Genomic DNA, 20,107 nt, shown 5'->3' with positions numbered 1-20,107 from the left:
TCCTCCAGGTCATTTATAAAAATGACAAACAGCAATGGTCCCAAAACAGATCCTTGCGGAACACCGCTAGTAACTGCGCTCCAAGATGAACCTTTACGATCAACTACTCCCTCTGTCTTCTTCCAGCCAGCCAATTCCTAATCCAAACCTCCACCTCACCCTCAATGCCATACCTCCGTATTTTTTGCAGTAGCCTACTATGGGGAACCTTATCAAACGCCTTACTAAAATCCAAAAACACCACATCTACCGCTTTACCCTCGTCCACCTCCTCAGTCACTTTCTCAAAGAATTCAATAAGGTTTGTGAGGCACGATCTGCCCTTCACAAAACCATGCTGACTATCCTTGATCACATTATTCCTATCCAGATGTTCATAAATCCTATCTCTTACAATTCTCTCAAAGACTTTGCCCACAACAGAAGTGAGGCTCACCGGCCTATAGTTACAAGGGTTATCCCTACTCCCCTTCTTGAACAAGGGAACCACATTTGCTATCCTCCAGTCTTCTGGCACTATTCCTGTAGACAACAAGGACATAAAAATCAAGGCCAATGGCTCTGCAATCTCTTCCCTTGCTTCCCAGAGAATCCTAGGATAAATGCCATCAGGCCCAGGGGGCTTCTCTATTTTCACCCTTTCCAGAATTTCCAACACCTCTTCCCTACATACCTCAAAGCCGTTCATTCTAATTACTTGTGACTCAGTATTCACATCGGCAACAATGTCCTGTTCCTGAGTGAATACTGACGAAAAGTATTCATTCAGTGTCTCCCCAATCTCTTCAGCCTCCACACGCAACTTCCCACTACTATCCTTGACTGCACCTATTCCAACCCTAGTCATTCTTTTATTCCTGACATACCTATAGAAAGCCTTTGGGTTTTCCCTAATCCTACCAACTAAGGACTTTTCATGTCCCCTCCTTGCTGCTCTTAGCTCTCTCTTCAGATCCTTCCTGGCTACCTTATAACTCTCAATCGCCCCAATTGAGCCTTCACGCCTCATCTTTACATAGGCCGCCCTCTTCCCTTTGACAAGGGATTCCAATTCCTTATTAAACCACGGCTCCCTCACACGACCCTTTCCTCCCTGCCTGACAGGTACATACTTATCAAGGACACTCAATAGTTGCTCCTTGAACAAGCTCCACATATCGATTGCGCCCTTGCCTTGAAGCCTACTTTTCCAAGGCACACATCCTAAGTCGTGCCTCACCGCATCATAATTTCCCTGCCCCCAGCTATAACTCTTGCCCTGCAATGCACACTTATCCCTCTCCATCACTAGAGTAAAAGTCACCGAAATGTGGTCACTGTCCCCAAAGTGCTCACCTACCTCCAATTCTAACACCTGGCTTGGTTGGTTACCCAGAACCAAATCCAGTATGGCCTCACCTCTTGTTGGCCTGTCTACATATTGTGTCAGGGAACCCTCCTGCTCACATTGGACAAACACCGACCCATCTAACGAACTCGAGCTACAGCTTTCCCAGTCAATATCAGGAAAGTTAAAGTCCCCCATAACAACCACCCTATTACTTTCACTCTTCTCCTGAATCATCCTCGCAATCCTTTCTTCTACGTCTCTCGGACTATTAGGAGGCCTGTAGAAAACTCCTAACAGGGTGACCTCACCTTTCCTATTCCTAACCTCAGCCCAAACTACCTCAGATGGCGAGTCTTCATCCACCATCCTTTCCACTGCTGTAATACTATCTTTGACAAGCAATGCCACTCCTCCCCCTCTTTTACCCCCACATCTGACCCTACTAAAACATTTAAACCCTGGAACCTGCAACAGCCAATCCTGTCCCTGTTCTACCCATGTCTCCATAATAGCCACAACATCGAAATCCCAGGTACCAACCCACACTGCAAGTTCACCTACCTTATTTCGTATAGTTCTTGCATTGAAGTATACACACTTCAAGCCAATTTCCTGTTTACAGGCACCCTCCTTTGAGATTGATGCCATGTTCTTAACCTCCCTACAGTCCAGGTCCTGCACCCTAAAGCTACAGTCTAGGTTCCCATGCCCCTGCAGAGTTAGTTTAAACCTCCCCAAGAACACTAGCAAACCTCCCCCCAAGGATACTGGTGCCCCTCAGGTTCAGGTGTAGACCATCCTGTTTATAGAGGTCCTACTTTCCCCAGAAAAAACCCCAGTTATCCAGATACCAGAATCCCTCCCTCCTGCACCATCCCTGTAGCCACGCATTTAACTGTTCTTTCTCCCTATTCCTCAACTCTCTATCACGTGGCACGGGTAACAAACCAGAGACAACAACTCTGTTTGTTCTAACTCTGAGCTTCCAACCTAGCTCCCTGAAAGCCTGTCTAACATCCTCAGCACTCCTCCTACCTATGTCATTGGTGCCAATATGGACCACGACTTCGGGCTGCTCCCCCTCCCCCTTAAGGACCCGGAAAACATGATCAGAGACGTCACGTACCCTTGCACCTGGGAGGCAACATACCAAACGTGAGTTTCTCTCGCCCCCACAAAACCGCCTATCTGTGCCCCGAACTATCGAGTCCCCAATAACTATTGCTCTGCTCTTCTCCACTCTTTCCTTCTGAGCAACGGGGACAGGCTCCGTGCCAGAGGCCTGAGCCCCATTGCTTACCCCTGGTAAGTTGTCCCCCCCACAAGTATCCAAAACAGTATACTTGTTCTTGAGGGGAACGGCCGCAGGGGGTCCCTGCACTGGCTGCTTCCTCCAAGTCCCCATCTGTCTGCAATCTTTGGAGTTACTACTTCCCTAACGCTCCGATCTATGACCCCCTCTGCCTCCCGAATGATCCTAAGTTCATCCAACTCCAGCTCCAGTTCCCTAACACAGTCTTGGTGGAGCTGGAGATGGGTGCACTTCCTGCAAGTGTAATCAGCAGGGACGACCATGGCATCCCTCACCTCAAACATGTTGCAAGAGGAACATTGCACTGCCTTCACTGCCATCCCTCTAAAAGTAACCTTTCAAAAAAAAAATTAGGTCTAAAAAATAGAACAAGCGAAATGCAGCACTTACCTACTTACCACAACGGGTCTTATTATTAGGTTAGAGGAGGAGGGCGGGTGGGAGGCACTACCTCTGTAGTGCCTCGGGTTCCACTCCTGCATGCTTTTATAGGGGGAAAAAACCTACCCAGGTAAGCTTATGCTACACCAGCTTCCGGGTCCCGGCTGCCCCTCTGGTCGTCGTCACTTCCCCCTGCTGCTCCCGCTCTTTCTGTGAAGAGAAAAAAAACACCGCTGCCCGCTACCGGTAAGTAATTTTAACACAAACTGTCTTACCTTGGCTGTAGCCTTCCGGGTCCGTTTAAACTCAGCCACTGCTCGCACTCAAAATGCTAGACATTGTGTGAATTGCCAGAAAAGTTCTGCAGTTTTTGTAACGAATGTTGGCAATTAGAGAAAGCTGGTGCTTGGGTAGCAAGAGATGAGTTTTAGAAAATCACCATGACCTAATCTTTAAAGAGATGATAACTAAATCCAAGGGTTAGTAGTAAGAGTGGTGTCTCTGTTAGTTATCATTCAAACAATGAGCATGTTAAAGCTAACAAATGCATAGAGCTGTAAAGTTGGATTAATTGTTGCTAATGATTTTTGGCTTTCAGTTTGCAGAATGGTGTTTTGATTATGGAAAACATGGCTGTAGAACACCAGATAGTCCCTTTTCTCTCTTTGAAGGTAATTGACATTTAAAGTCACTTATTATTTTAAAGGTAGAACTTTCCCTGTACCACTTTGCTCATTATAGGAGTAATAATTAAGACATCAAATTCGAATACTTCATAATACTCAATGTTTTGGCATTCTGTTATTAATAAGCTGGAGACTGGTGCTTTTGAAATGTGAATGCAAACAAGAGTGACAAAAACTCCAGACAAACCTAGTGCACAACCCTCTTCTCCATCTTCTCCACCATCACCTAATAACATGCATCAGGAACAGAGTGGTATAACATTATTAGGAATAGGGGTCAACATTGTCTGAAGTGTGCTGAGCAGTGCCAGGGGTGAACATTATCTGGATATACTGAGCAGTGTTGGATTCCTGAAGAAGGGCTTATGCCCGAAACGTCGATTCTCCTGCTCCTCGTATGCTGCCTGGCCTGCTGTGTTTTTCCAGCACCACATTTTTCAACTCTGGTCTCCAGCATCTGCAGTCCTCACTTTCTCCCAGTGTTGGAGAGTGATTATTATCTGGAGTGTGCTGAGCTGTGTCATGGGAAGAGAGTGAATCTTATTGTGATTTACTTCAAATGCTCATTGAAAAGACCATACACCTCCCATGAAAAGTCCTAATCAAATCCGTGTTAAAACCAGCATAAAGGCCAAGTATTCTCAATTCTGGCCACCATGCCCCGCTGAAATAGGGGATGGTGCAATGGGTTCTGAGCAGAGCAAGACCAGCCATCCAAAGTTTAAACTTCCTACTTGCAGTACAAAACATCTCTTTCTCAAAGTTGCCAGATTTCTGAGTAACTGTGACAAAGGTTAACCCTTCAGAAGAAGTGGTGGAGGCTGGTACAACTACAACATTTAAAAAGCATTTAGATGAGTATATAGTAGGAAGAGTTCAGAGGGATATGGGCAAAAAGGACTGGATAAATTTAGGATATCTGGTCGGCATGGACGAGTTCGACCGAAAAGTCTGTTTCCTGCTGTACATCTCTATGAATCTATGACTTACTCTTTGTCCAACTCGATCTGCCTGCAGCCTTGACATAGGAGAGAGTGAGCTGGAGATCAGAGTTGAGAGTGTGTTGCTGGAAAAGCACAGCAGGTCAGGCAGCATCCGAGGAGCAGGAAAATCGACATTTCGGGCTAGAGCCCTTCATCAGCCTTATTCCTAAAAAAGGGCTCTGGCCCGAAACGTCGATTATCCTGCTCCTCGGACACTATAGCCTTGACATAGTCAATTAAAACATTCTCCTCCAACACCTCATCACAGTTAGATATTTTCAAAACAATCTGTTAAATGATGTTGTTCCATACCTCTGGGGCAGATTGGACTTAAACCAAGGCCTGTCGGTCCAGAGCAAGTGCCACTATTATAGTATCATAAGAGCCCTCACCTTATCACTGTTATCCAGCTGTTGGGGATTGTCCTTATTTAGTTGCATTCTCGTCTCTATGATCACAGTCAGGGAACCATATGCAAAGACTTCTCTTCCTACCATCTCATGGATTAGATTAGATTAGATTAGATTAGATTACTTACAGTGTGGAAACAGGCCCTTCGGCCCAACAAGTCCACACCGCCCCGCCGAAGCGCAACCCACCCATACCCCTACATTTACCCCTAACCTAACACTACGGGCAATTGGATTGATCCTTGGTCCCCGCCTGTTTCTCAACTATTTGTTGCCACTCACTGACATTATCCTAAAAAAATGACCGTTTTCACTGTACATTGACAGACTTTTCTATCTCACGAATGCCTCTCTCAACCCCTCCACTGCCTTTAGCAGAAAGCTGCTTAAGTTAAGTACTCAAATATTGATGCCACGATGTTTGGCTCCAGCTAGAGCCCCTGCTCCCTAGCCACCAATTCCACCCCTATCCTAGCAATTACCTGAGGCCAAACTAGACTATGTGTAAAACTGACTCCAACATGACCATGCATCCAATACATCTCTAAACCCGCATTATCTCACCTCTGTTCCACTCTGTATTTTGCTTTTGTATGCTGAAGTCATGATCCATGCCCTTTTTGTTTCTTTAATTTTGTTTAACAAATACAGGACACTAAAAATTGCTCTTAAGTGCATTTGGAACTTGTCTAGATTGCTTGATAGGTTGCCTGTCTTCTATTTTGAAATATCTATATTTTGAAAGCTTTCAACAATGCTGACATGATCAGACAGAGATTTCATGGGTCCAATTCTACCACCTGGGTCCCATGGAATAGAATAGAATAGAATATCTTTTATTGTCACATGTACTCCAACACAGAAATACAAGAGTACAGTGAAACATTTTTACAATGGCTGCCTCTATTGGCACCACCTTAAGTATAAGTACCTAGGTACAAATCTTGCATACAAAAGAGGAATAAAAGGAAAGATAGTAGCATTACTTGCAATGTCTAAAAAATAAGTTAGAAGTGAGATATTCATAACAGAGTTGAAGGATTGACGTTACAGTCCGGAAAAGAATTTCAGATTGATATTACATATGCAGCAGCATAGCGAGCATGTGATCTGACTGCCTGTGCCAGGCCCCAGTCCAACAACAGTCCCACTCTGCTCCACGCCTCCAGTCCGCTCCACACCAGCATTCAGCTGACCAAGGGAAGTTGCACAGCTCTTGGACTGCTAAAATGAGAGAGAAGAAAAAAAAGAGAGAGAATAGGTGGAGCAGAAGAGGTCCGGGTGGATAGTGCTACTCTGCCATCATCTTGCTGGAAGTGTGTCTTGCTCCACAGTAAACGCTCCTATGATCACTGACCGACTTTACTCCTGGTGTAAATATTGCCTCACTTTAAATTTATAAACCCTTATTCTTGATTTTGAATCCAGCCATCACCCAGCCTCTCTTTCTCACCATAAGTTCAGCCAGACCCACAACTCTCTGAGCGGTACGTATTCTTCCAATTCTCGGCTTGGGAGATTCTTGGCTTTAATCATTTCATCACCAGCAATCGTGCTTCAACTTCCTGTGCCTTATGCTCTGGAAACTGCCTCCCTAAACCTCTGCAGCAGTCTTTCCTCTTTTAAGATTCTCCATCATCCTACAGCTGACCACACTTTTGATCATTGACCGAACTATCTCTTTCTGCGGCTCAGTGTCATCTTTTAGTTTATGCTGCTTCCTCTTCTCACTGCATTTCTTTCACTGCTTTGGTTAGCAGGTGGGGCCAGAGCCAAATGACATAATGACCAAATGCAGCAGGGGTTCAGTCAGGTCATGGTGACTTTTACATGAACGGCACATTGCTAGTGGTTTCTGTTATGCAAGGCCCTTGGGACGTGGAGCAACCTCTAGGTCGTGTCACAGAGCTGCTCCCTCCATTGAGCATGAAATGGCACAGTGTGGGGACAGTTGACTTAGAATGAAAAGAGATGTACATGTAGGGAATAGGGTTCAATAACATAACAGTAAGATTAGAGTCCAGTATGTCTCAGCTTACTATGTATCGTAGTATTTAGCATCAATATGTAATATTCAAGGCTCTAAAGATACCAAAATCTGAAGATAGTTTGATGCTGTCAACTCCTTGACCAGTCTGTCTGGAGCCCAAACATTTAGATTAGATTAGATTAACTACAGTGTGGAAACAGGCCATTTGGCCCAACAAGTCCACACCAACCTTCCGAAGAGTAATCCACCCAGATCCATTTCCCTCTGACTTATGCACCTAACACTATGGACAATTTAGTATGGCCAGTGCACCTAACCTGCACATCTTTGAATTGTGGGAGGAAATTGGAGGAAACCCACGCAGACACGGGGAGAATGTGCAAACTCCACACAGACAGTCACCCGAGGTGGGATTCGAACCTGGGCCCCTGGCGCTGTGAGGCAGCAGTGCTAACCACTGAGCCACCGTGCTGCCCTATCTGGGCATAAACGCAGAGGACAAAAAAAATCATATGTCAAAATTCTGATTCTAACCTTAAGCCGTAACAGTATAAGCCTGATTGAAGTTCTGTTATCATTCAAGGGAAGTTGCAGTGAATTCGTAGGTAGAGTTCCACCAAGGAATTGAGTGGCAATTTCTTTGATTAGTGTTGGAAGCAGATGTCGAGGTTCAGGAGTAGAGCAGTAGCTAAAGGATGTTCATGTCAGCTGAGTGCTGCTCTGAGAGGTTTGTCAAAATTCCTGATGCATCAAAGACATTTTTCAATACAAACATTTATTTGGCACTGCCACCCAGTGTTTTTCTTCAGAGGTGCATGCTAACAAATGCAATTTGAAGGACCCAGTTACATTTCTAGTACTTAAAACTGATGTAGTTACTGACATGTCAACATAAGTAGCAATTGCAACACCCCTGACAGACTTAATAGCTACCACAGGTAAATTTATGAAATGGATTTTTTTAACCGAAGTCAGAGCCTATCTTCGAACTTGTCAAAGAGTTTGCAGTGAGCCATTCAAGTAAATAAGAAAAAACCTGATTCAGTTATAGCCAAATTAAGTGAAGAATGAATGGTTTCCATCATTAGTTTGCAAATGAGATTGGGAAACTGAAGTCTGAGTGGCCAAGAATACAAAAACTATATGTGTGGAAAGAATGCTGGAAATACTCAGCAAGTCTGGTACCATCTGTGTGGAGTTATATAGTTCATGGCTCAGATAAGCAGCAGTCCCAATAATGATAAATGCTGAGAACAGCATCACCGTTTGTACCATGCACATTTATACCAATAATAGGCAACTGCACTTTGTCTCAGAGGGCTGTGGAGCAACCTTTAGTGATGTTCGTGCTGGGCTGCTTTATAAACTGACATCAGTAATTTGTGCTGATTGCCCGGGGTTAAGCTTGTTTTCATCGATTCAGGACACTAGTCAGACCACACTTGGAAAACAGTGAACTATTGTGAACCCTTTATCTAAGGAAAGATATACTGGCGTTGGAGGTAGTTATTAGGCTTATACTGGCTTTGGAGGCACTGAGCTGCAAAATGTGTTGCTGGAAAAGCACAGCAGGTCAGGCAGCATCCAAGGAGCAGGAGAATCGACGTTTCAGGCATAAGCCCTTCTTCAGGAATGAAGGCATTGTCTTATGTGGGAAAGGCGAGTAGATTGGATCTGTATTTGTTAGAATGTAGAGGTGACTTTATTGAAACATATATTATCCTCAGGAGATAAAGATCTTTGTGAATCTATGGAATTCTCTACCACAGAGGGCTGTTGAGGCAGGTGATTAAGTATATTCAAAGCTGCTTTAGACAGATTTTTAATCAGTAAGGGAGTCAAGGGTTATGGAGAAAAGGCAGGTAAATGGAGTTGAGGGTTATCAGATTAGCTATGATCCCATTGAATTGCAGAGCAAACAAATGAGCTGAATGATCTCCTTCTGGTCATACACCATTGGTCTTGTGATGCTGTCGGTTTTGGCAACATGATCTGAGGGCTAGTTCAGATGAACGCTTGAGGTAGAATACTCTCCCTAGTAAGCACCTGTTAAAAGCATTACATTACATGCAAAGCTGTCAGCGGAAAAGTTGGGAAACAGAGATGGCTGTTTACTCTGGGCCAAAAGGAGATTGAAACAAAAATCAACAAAGCACTTGTATTTTTCCACTGCCATCTTTCGAAAGTGTTTCTGCTTGTGGTGTGCTAGGGATTGTCACCATTATTTCTCAACACATGTTGGAGGGCAGAATCAGTCCTCTAAGTGACTGCAAACAGTTTACAGTGCAGTTCTAGACTAGGAAAGAGAGGGAATAAAGATTTATATGCTACTAATATCAGGTAGGGTCTGAACCTATTCTATAGAAGCTCCATTTGCTCTTTTCCCTGATAGTTTTAAGTCTTTCAAATCGTCGGAGGGTTCGCAACTCCTATTGAAAATTAAGGCAGTCTGTCCATGGTTTTACCCAGAGCTGTCACTAAACAGTTTTATTGAAGTACTCAAATTTACAACAGATTTCACAAGTTTATCAAAGTATTTAAAATGATTGTAAAATACTTACCTCCCTTTGAGTTGTAGACTTTAATTTTTTTTTAATGTGATATGTGCATCACTGGTAAGGCCAGTGTTTGTTAACCACCCCTATTGCCCTGAACTGATTAGCTATCTAGGCTACCTCAGAGGGCAATTAAGAGTCAACCTCATTGCTGTAGATTTGGCATCACATGTAGATCAGACCAGGTAAGATTGGGAGATTTCTTTCCCTAAAGGACATGCTTTTTTTAAAAGTCTATCAAGAATAATTACATGCTCACCATTTGGTTAGCTTTTAATTCCACATTTTATTTCGAACACGGAAGTGCAGTGCAGAAACAGGCCCTTCAGTCCATGATGTTGTGCTTAACATGATACCAAATTTAACTAATTCCTTCTGCCTGTCCTTGATCCATATACCTCCATTCCTTGCATATTCATGTGCGTATCTAAAAGTCTCTTAAACAGACTTTGCCTCCACTACCAGCCCTGGAAGTGTGATCCAGACACCTATCACTGTCTGCACACGAAACTTACCCCTCACATCTTTGAATTTTTCCCTTCTCATCTTAAGTGCATGACAAGTGTAAACCTTAGACATTTCAACTCTGGGAAAAGGATTTTGACTGTCACCCCTATCTATGCATCTCATAATTTTATAGATTTTTCAAATCTCCCCTCAGCCTCTACCACTCCAGAAAAAACAATTTGAGTTTTTGTAGCCTCCCCTGATAGCTCATACTCTCTAATCCAGGAAGTATTCTGGTAAACCTCTTTTTCACCCTCTCCAAAGCCTCCACATCCTTCCTGCAATTTGGCAACCAGAATTGAACACCATAGTCTTAAGTGTGGCCTAACCAAATTCAGAGAAACGACATCCTGATTCTTGTGCTCAATTCCCTGACCAATAAAGGCAAGCATGCCACACGTCTTCTTTAACACCCTATCTACTTAGTGACCAATTTCAGGAAGCTGTGGACTTACCACCAAGATCCCTCTGTACATTAATGCTGTTCAGGATCCTGCCATTAACTCTATACTTTTCCGTAACATTTGATCTCCCAAAGTGCAGCGCTTCGCATTTATTCGGATTAAACTCCATTTGCCATTTCTCTGCTCATATCTGCAACAGATCTGTCTCCCGCTGTATCCTTTAACAACCTTCTACACTATCCATAACGCCACTAATCTTTGTGTCATCTGCAAACTTACTAACCCACCTATCTACATTTTCAACCAAGTGATTTATATATATCACAAACAGCAGGCGTCCCAGTACAGATTCCTATGGAAAGCCACTAGTCATGGACCTCCAGCCTGAAAAACACCCTTCTACCTCTACCCTCTGCCTTCTCTGGGCAAATCAATTTTGAATCTACGCGGCCAAGTCACCATGTATCCTATACACCTTAATCTTCTGGTTGAGCCTAGCATGAGGGACCTTGTTAAAAGTCTTATTAAAATCAATTAGACACATCCACTGCTCTATCCTCATCGATCACCATTGTCGCCTCCTCAAAACATTCAATCAAGCTAATAAGACATGCTGACTGTCCCTAATTAGGCCATGCTTTTCCGAATGTGTGTAAATCCTATCCCTAAGAATTCTGTCCAACAGCTTCCCAACCACTAATGTGATACTCACTAGTCTATCATTTCCTGGATTATCCTTATTTCCCTTCTTCAATAGAGGAACAACATTAGCTCTTCGTTGTCCTCTGGGACCTGTCCAATGGCTCATAAGGATACAAAGATCTTGGTCAAGGCCCCAGCAATCTCCTTTCTTGTCTCTTTCAATAACATGGGATAGGTACCATTCGGCCCTGGGGACCTATTCACTTTAACACCCTTCAAGAGACCCAACACCACTTCTTTTGTGATCTCATATTATCATGCTCCATACAAATCTCACCATCCTCCATACCTTTCTCTTGAGAGAATTTAATTCAACTTTCACCATCTGCTGTGGTACATTTCAAAGGCAGGTACCCAGAGCTTTAGTCTGACCCTCAGGACTACCATTCCAGTGACATTTCCACCACACCGTTACTTCCCTACTTACTGCAAGCAGCATGACGCCAGCTCGTGCTGGCATTAGGGTAATACATTTACACACAGACAAAGTCTCAGTGAAGGTCTCACTCCAGCTGACGAATTAAAAAGGTTTGCATTTGTTAGTCTACTGCAGTTTCCACCCTTCAGTGTCAAAATCCAGGCTATAATTTTAGATGTGCTATCTCTCTGTCTCTTGCTCTCTCTCCACAGATGACCATAAGACTTTAAGAAATAGGAACAGGAGTATGCTATTTGGCCTGTTGATCCTGCTCCGCTATTCAATAGGATGATGGCTGATTCAGCATTCCCCACACCCGCTTTTGTAGAAACATAGAAAACATAGAAAATAGGTGCTGGAGTAGGCCATTTGGCCCTTCGAGCCTGCACCCCCGTTCAACGTGATCATGAAATCCCACTCCCGCTTTCTCTCCATACTCCTTAACCCCTTTAGCTGCAAAGGCTACATAGAGTTCCCTCTTGAATATATCTAATGAACTGGCCCCAGCAGTTTTCTGTGGTAGAGAATTCCGTAGGTTCACAACTCTGAGTGAAGAAATTCTTTCTCATCTCAGTCCTGAATAGCTTACCCCTTATTCTTAGATTCTGAACTCTAATTCTGGCCTTCCCCAACATTGAGAACATTTTTCCTGCATCTCGCCTGTCCAGTCCCATCAGGATTTATTTGTTTCTTTGTGATCCTTCCTCATTCTTCTGAATACCAGCGAGTACAAGCCCAGTCGGTCCAGTCTTTCTTCATATGTCAGTCCTGCCATCCCAGGAATCGGTCTGGTGAACCTTCCCTGGACTCTCTCAATATCAAGAATGTCCTTCCTCAGACTGGCAGGTGAAAAGTGCACACAATGCTCAAGGTGTGGCCTCACCGATGTCCTATATAACTGTAGCAAAACATCCCCACTCATATACTCAAATCCTCTCACTATGACGGCCAACATACCATTAGATTTCCTCACTGCTTGCTGCACCTGAATGCCAATCTTCAGTGACTTTTCCACCGTGACATCCAGGTCTTGTTACACGTCACCCTTTCTTATACTGTCACCATTCAGATAATGATCTGCCTTCCTGTTTTTACCACTAAAGTGAAAAACCTCACATTTATCCACGTTATATTCATTTACCAAATATCTGCACACTCAGCCAGCCTGTCCAAGTCACCTTGCAGCCTCTTAGCATTCTTTTCACAGCACACATTGCCACCCAGCTTACTGTCATCTGCAAATTTGGAGATGTGGTATTCAATTCCTTTGTCCAAATCATTATTGTATATCGTGAACAGAATTTCTGTCCTTTATCTGTAACCCTTAATTCCCCTACCAATCAGGAATCTATCTCAGCATTAAATACACACAAGGAATTCTTCCTCATCTCACTCTTAAGTAGGCATTCCATTGTTGTGAGTCTGTGTGCTTTGGTCCCTAGACTTTCACATAAGTAGAAACATCCTCTCAACACTTACTCTGTCAAACCCCTTCAGAGTCCTATATGTTTTAATCATATCACCTTTCATGCTTCTAAACTCCAATGAGTAGAATTCCAAACGTTTAGTCTTTGTTCATGAATCACTCGCTCCATACCAGAAATCATCCAAATAATCCTTCACTGCCTCCAAAGAAATAATATCTTTCCATAAACAAGAGGACCAAAACTGCTCACAGTACCCCAGATGTAGTCACACCAGCAGCTTATACAGTATCAGTAAGATTTCCCTTCTCTTATAGACCAAACCCCTTGAATTAAGAGCCAATATTCCATTCGCCTTCCTGTTTACCAGCTGCATCTGTGTGCTGGTTTTTTTGTGTTTTATGCACAAGTACCCCTGAGTCCCATTGTGTTGCAGCTCCCTATTTTTCTTTCTTTAAATTTTTAAATCCCCTTTAAATTTCTTTTGTTCTCCCTTCCAAAATGCACAACTTCACATTTTCCACATTACAAGTTATTTTCCAACTTTTGGCCCACTTACCTGATACTTACCTATCAGTATCTCTCCTTAAACTGCCTGTATCCCTCTCACAGCTTCCCTTCCACCTATTTTTGTGTCAGTTGCAAATTTAGCTATAGGACATTCGCTTCCTTCCTCCAAGTCATCAATATATGTTGTAATTAGTTGTGGTCCCAGCACTGATCCTTGTGGAACCCCACGTTACCAAACTGAAAAAGAAGCCCTTATCCCCACTATCTGTTTTCTGCCCATTAGCAAATTCTCTATGAATACCAAAATCTCATGACTTAAGCTTTGTGAGTTACGATCTCAAATGCTGGCTGGAAGTCCAAACATAACAAATCTCTATCTATCTGGTTGACTCTTGCTTGAAAAATACAAATAGAGTTCCCTTTCATGAAGCTATGTTGACTCTGCTTGATTAGATTTTCCAGATACGTTGCTATTATTTCCTTGATAAATGATGCCAACATTTATCCAACAATCGATGTTAGGTTAATTGGCCCAGTTACCTGCTTTTTGCTTTCATCCCTTTATGGTGTCACATCGGCAGTTTTCCAATCTTCTGGTACTTCTCCAGAATTCAAGGACTTTTGGAAAATTATAACAAATACATTCACTATCTCAGTAGCTTCTTCTTTTAGGATGCAAGCCAGGGGAGTTACTTCCCTTTAGCCCCATTGGTTTGTGTCATCACTCCTTCTGTAATGATAGTGATGGACCTTAATTCCTTCCGTGTATTGTTTCGATGCTACCATTTCTGCTGATTATTTCCAGCATTTCTGTCCTTATTTCAGATTTCCAATTTCAAGTATTTTGCTCGAGTAATTTGTCTTTTGATTGTCTGTTACTAAGCTTCAATAATCTCTCTTTTCTATTTCATTAAAGGGATGGCAGGAACGATTTACTTCCTTGCTGACTTGCTGCAGCCCAGAAAGGCAAAGTTCCCTGCGTTTGAGGTGTGATTCAACCATGGTATCAATGCACATTGTCAGATGTGATGCACTCGCTTTCTCCAGTAAAACAACTAATGCATGTTTTCTGTTATGAACCAAGGACACAGATAAAAATGCTGATGCACAGGTTGTTTGTGATGAGTAGCTTCACTCTACCTAATACTCTACTCTTTAAGTGCTCCAGTCCAGTAACTGAAGGCTATTTTTGCATGACTTAAATGTTGCAGCTTTGTAAAAGGAATATAAAAAGAAAGAATGGTTTCTGTACTCTCAGCACACAATATCTTGGGATGTATTATTGCAGTGTAAGCCCAGTGCAGAGCTTTTATTCTGAAATCATACTTGTGCAACTACATATGCCAGGACCATATGAAGTCTGTTTGGCTAGCAAATGTGTGATGGTGAGTAGCTGCTGTTTGAACGGTCCTGGCAGTGATCCACATTCAACCATTTTTCCAAAGCAGTAACGTTAATTAACTGGTTTGTTTGAAAGAAAAGCTTGCACTGGCCGTGCTTATGCCCTGGCTTTGTCAACAATTGGCCTTTCCCTGTCTTCAAGGCTGACACTTTTCTGAATGACTGGCTAATAGCACAGGGCGTTGTGAAAGAGCTAGTAGTATAGAGCAAACAAACATTTATTTTCCAAAATATACTCAATATGAAGAAGTATTATGAATTGCTCACTACTTTAATTCATTCAGTTCTGCACACATTTTTTGAAATGTTTTCTGGGGTTATAGTAAGTTTCTATTTTATCTTAAAATTGACATTGAAAATATGCCAGGTAACTGAAATCCTCTTCAGTTTGTAGTGAATTAATGTTCTTGTTCATCCTCTTCTTTTCATTAATCCAATGAAACTTATCCTTCTATAAATATACTTGTTCAATTGTGATTCTTGTTTGGTGCCGTTTAGATGCTGGTATTTTTGCTTGCTTTGTCAAGCAATTAAAAGAATACCGTAAAGCTTGCAGCTTGCCAGACTTCAGTAACAACTGAGTGTTTAACTATATCACTTAGAAATGTGTTTGCTGGTCTGTAATCTGTGTAAACTGGTACTGCATTTTCAGCAAGACCTATTACTCGTGCACAGAAAGTGGATTCACAGCATAATCTGTGAATAGAAACAAAATGAAATAAAAATGTTTCTGTTGAATGCAATTGTTTGATGTTTTGATTTTGAGGATGATATTGCACAGCCTATGTTGTCGCTGTGTGAATTCCCTGTTTGATATTTTTGATTTTATTCTGGTGTAAGATGTAGTGTGGCTACTTTAATGATTTTCTTTTTCCTCATGAATGATGTAGGTAGTAGGAAATATGCAAACTACTTACTTCCAATAGCTCTGGTGGGAACCAATTTGTTGCAAGAGACTATGCACACAGTACTCCCCACCTGCCTGGATGGGTGCAGCTCCAACAACGTTCGAGAAGCTTGACACCATCCAGGACAAATCATCCCTCTCAATTGGCACCATATCCACAAGCATCCACACCCTCCACTACCGATGCTCAGTAGCAGTGTGCACTGCAGAAATTCACCAAAAATCCTTAGACAACATCTTCCAAATCCATAACTGCTTTTATCTGCAAGGACAAGGACAGTAGATACCTGGCAACACCAACACCTGCAAGTTCCCCTCTAAGCCAGTCACCATCCTGACTTAGGAATGTATCACCATTTTGTTATTCCAAGAAGACAGCTCACTACCTCCTTCTCAAGGCCACCCAGAGACTAGCAATAAATGCTGGCAAGTCAGCGACCTCCATGTCCTGCAGATGAATAAAATAAAAAATGCTGGGCCCTTCATGAATGGACAGAGACTGGTATCATTCACAGTGACAAAGCTCTGCGGTTTGATCAGAATCACAGAAAGAAAAGAAATGAGACATAGGGCAGAATGACACTCCAATTCATGGATGCATCGTGAGAGGTGATATTCGGATTAGTCAGAAGCAGGTTCCCTCCCTAGAGAATGGTAGGCAGAGGCTAACATATATCACCATCAGGCATGGCTGTAGGTCTCACAACAGTTATGTCTATGCTGAAGACAATGGACAAGGATGTTGTGACAATCAGGCAGGCCGTTGCCAATGTAGAAATGCAATAAAGTCTGAATAAAAACATTAATGTCTCCCTAGCACTGACCTGAAACTGGTGTAGATCCACATTGACCAATCTAAAGCATTAGCGGTTTGTGAAATGCTACAGTTCGATCAATGTTGTATGTATTCTTTCCACTGGAAGCACCCCCAGGGCTGGATTTCATGCCCACACCACACATTGGAAGGTGGGCAACTTGTAAATTATGATTAGTCCATCAATTTTCTGTGCCCCCTACTCACTTACCACTCCCTCTCCTATCTTATTGTGGTCAAGGAAGGCATCAGGCATTTTGTGTGAAATACGGGAAGGCGGAGGCAAAACAGATACCATGGCAACTGTTACTGCATCAGCTACTGCTGAACAAGAGGGGGTACCATTTTCTTAGGGGGTGAGAGGTTCCCTATATCCTTCAGAGGTAGGTACTCCCTGCCTTTGATCAAGACCTGCAGCCTCTTGATTCAGTTCCCCCAATTCCCATTACAACCTCCACAATCCTCCAGAGTTAGATAGATGTGTCAAACTCCAGGACTCCTCTTTCTCCAGGTTCTCCTGCAGTCCCAGCCTTGATCCTGGCACTGCGACAATTGTAAAGCCACCAGCCATTCCGATTGACCAGTGAGTGACCAGGAAGCTTGCCGAGATGGCAGTAGACATAGTCTATATGGATTTCAGTAAGGCCTTTGATAAGGTTCCACATGGTAGGCTGCTCTGGAAGGTTAAATTGCATGGAATCCAGGGGGAGCTGGCAAATTGGGTACAGATTGGCTTGATAGTTGGAAGCAAAGGGTAATAGTGGAAGGGTGCTTTTCGGACTGGAGACCTGTGACTAGTGGAGTGCCTCAGGAGTTGGTGCTGGGCCTATTGCTGTTTTTCATCTATATAAACGATTTGCATGAGAATGTACAGGCATGATTAGTAAGTTTGCTGATGACACTAAAATAGGTGGTATCGTGGACAATGAGGAAGGTTATCAGAAATTGCAGCCGAACCTCGATTACCCAGGGAAGTGGGCCGAGAAATGGCAAGTGGAATTTAATATAGATAAGTGTGAGGTCTTGCATTTTGGAAAGTCAAATCAAGATAGAAGTTTCATGGTGAATGGTAGGGCCTTAAGGAGTGTAGTGGAGCAGAGGGATCTTGGGATTCAGGTGCACGGTTCTCTGAAATTAGGAGTCACAGGTCGACAGGGCAGTGAAGGAGGCTTTTGGCACACTGACCTTCATCAGTCAGGGCATTCAGTATAGGAGTTGGGAAGTAATGTTGCACTTGTACATAATGTTGGTGAGGCCCCACTTGGAGTACTGTGTTCAGCTTTGGTTACCTTGTGTTATTCAACTGGAAATAATGCAGAAGAAATTTACAAGGATATTGCCTAGACTTAACAGTATAAAGAGAGGTTGGACAGACTAAGACTTGTTTTCTTTAGAGTGTAGGAGACTGAGGGGGGATCTTATAAGAGGTGTATAAGATCATGGGAGGCATGGACAGGCTGAATGCAGGGAAATGGGGTTAGCGTAGACTGACGTTTTGGTCAGCATTGACCAGTTTGAGCCAAAAGGCCTTATTCCATGCTGTAGCACTCTGAGAGCCTCAGGTGGGATTCTCTCCCAGAGGGAGACAGAAGTTCCACTTTGAATCTATGGTGCCCCCAGCATTATCTCACTGTGGAACAGCTAAATTTTGAGTGGGTGAGCTAACAACTGACTGGACAGATTGGGGGAGTGGAATTCATTACCTGTTAAGGCAGTGCAGTGCTAGGAGGAGGAGCACCATTCTGACAAAGCAAGACTCACTAGCAGCCTCCATCATATCGATGTGCTCACCTTGGTGGGTGCTGTGCCACAGGTTGCACTGAGGGAGGCAAATGTAACATGTGAGCATGAGTAGATCATGGATTCAGGAATTGTGGAGAGGTATCAGAATTATGGGAAAGCAACTGCTTATTCTCAGCTTGACATGTTTACCTCAGGATTTGTACAAAGTCGATAGTTGAGGACAGGCATCAGTGGACACTGCGTTGGTATTGGCCACCATTTCTGGATGCAGTGTAGTTCTTTGGGCTGAGTATGAAAGAGACCATTGGTGTCATCAGTGCTATAACATCTGAGGCATTCAAGAGTATGCCCACCTCTGAACTGGAGTTCTATAAGTACATGTGGAAACACAGCAATGGCCCATCTTTGAAGCAGTGGTCATCTATGCAAGTCACTTGGATACTTTGACACCACTTTCTAATGCAGTCAAGTGTTCTTCTACACTAGCAAACAGGGAACTGTTTTCCCGAGAGGAAGTTGGGACAGAGGGACCATGTCACCTGCACCTTTCCTCAAAATGAGCACAGGCTATAGCTTCCTGCCATTGACCTCTCTGACCAAGCCACAAAGAACAATCCCAAATTATGTCCAATGGCAGGACAGCTTTCAAAAGCCCTTCCCAATGTGTCAGAGCCTAGAAACAGATACACTATCCCCAGCTCTGCTGTAAGCATTGAGGTAACATTCAAACAAATTCGAGAGGCTGGATATGGAAAAGGTTTTTGTGACACACAAGAATTTATTTGAGTGAATCTTCCAATGTTGGTTGCACATGGAAAACATTTATTTCAAGGACTCGTGTGTTATCTTGTTCTTATTAGTGTTACTTTCAATATCATCCTGGTAAGTATGCTGTGACTTGACACTGTCGGATGGCAATGCGATATGTAAAATATAACAGGTAGCCAGGTTTTTGGAGTTTTCAGAATTGTTTGCAGGTAGTGGGTATTTAATGCAGATATATATTTTGCCGCAGGACTCAGGATGGTATATGTCCAATGATACTCCCCCAAATCCTGAGATCAACCAGCATGTCTATTGAAGGAAAACCTCAGCACTTCAGCCAGATCTAACTAATCCTTCGTCTTGAAACAAACCGGTGATATCCATGTTCACAGATCCTCAAAGGCAATAGGACAGGTAGATAGGTGACTAAGAAGACAAACAGGATACTAGCCTTTGTTCGTCAAAGTTAAAAATCATACAACACCAGGGTTATAATCCAACAGGTTTATTTGGAATCACTAGCTTTCAGAGCATGCTCCTTCATCTGGTGGTTGTGGACTATAAGATCGTAAAACACAGAATTCTGTGTCTGATGATCTTATTCTCTACAAATTCTTTATCTTACGATCTTATACTCCACAACCACCTGATGAAGCAGATGCACTTTGGAATAAACCTGTTGGACTATAACCTGCTGTTGTGTGATTTTTAACTTTGTACACCCCACTCCAACACCGGCATCTCCAAATCTTTGTTAGTCAAAACATTGAATCTAAGTTTAGAGAGGCTATGACAGAGATATGTAGCATTAGTTATGGTTACCACACTCTAAGAAAGGTGTGATTAACTTTGACAATAAAAAGTA

At 43.0% G+C, this 20,107-nt stretch overlaps 1 protein-coding gene across 1 annotated transcript in view; it reads left to right on the top strand.

The window, feature by feature from the left end:
• The window catches only part of lancl1 (LanC antibiotic synthetase component C-like 1 (bacterial)), a 47,601-nt gene extending 31,850 nt beyond the window's left edge, over positions 1-15,751 (top strand). Inside the window, exons 8-9 of the mRNA XM_072578732.1 lie at positions 3,622-3,694; positions 14,529-15,751. Coding sequence (XP_072434833.1) covers positions 3,622-3,694; positions 14,529-14,605 — 150 coding nt within the window. The 3' untranslated portion in view covers positions 14,606-15,751. The remainder of the gene's footprint in view (positions 1-3,621; positions 3,695-14,528) is intronic.
• The last annotated feature ends 4,356 nt before the right edge of the window (positions 15,752-20,107 follow it).

Source organism: Chiloscyllium punctatum, chromosome 10 (genome assembly GCF_047496795.1).
Source record: "Chiloscyllium punctatum isolate Juve2018m chromosome 10, sChiPun1.3, whole genome shotgun sequence".
Lineage (NCBI taxonomy): Eukaryota > Metazoa > Chordata > Chondrichthyes > Orectolobiformes > Hemiscylliidae > Chiloscyllium > Chiloscyllium punctatum.
Note: the sequence above shows the minus strand (reverse complement) of the source record. Positions and strands in the feature narration are given on the sequence as shown.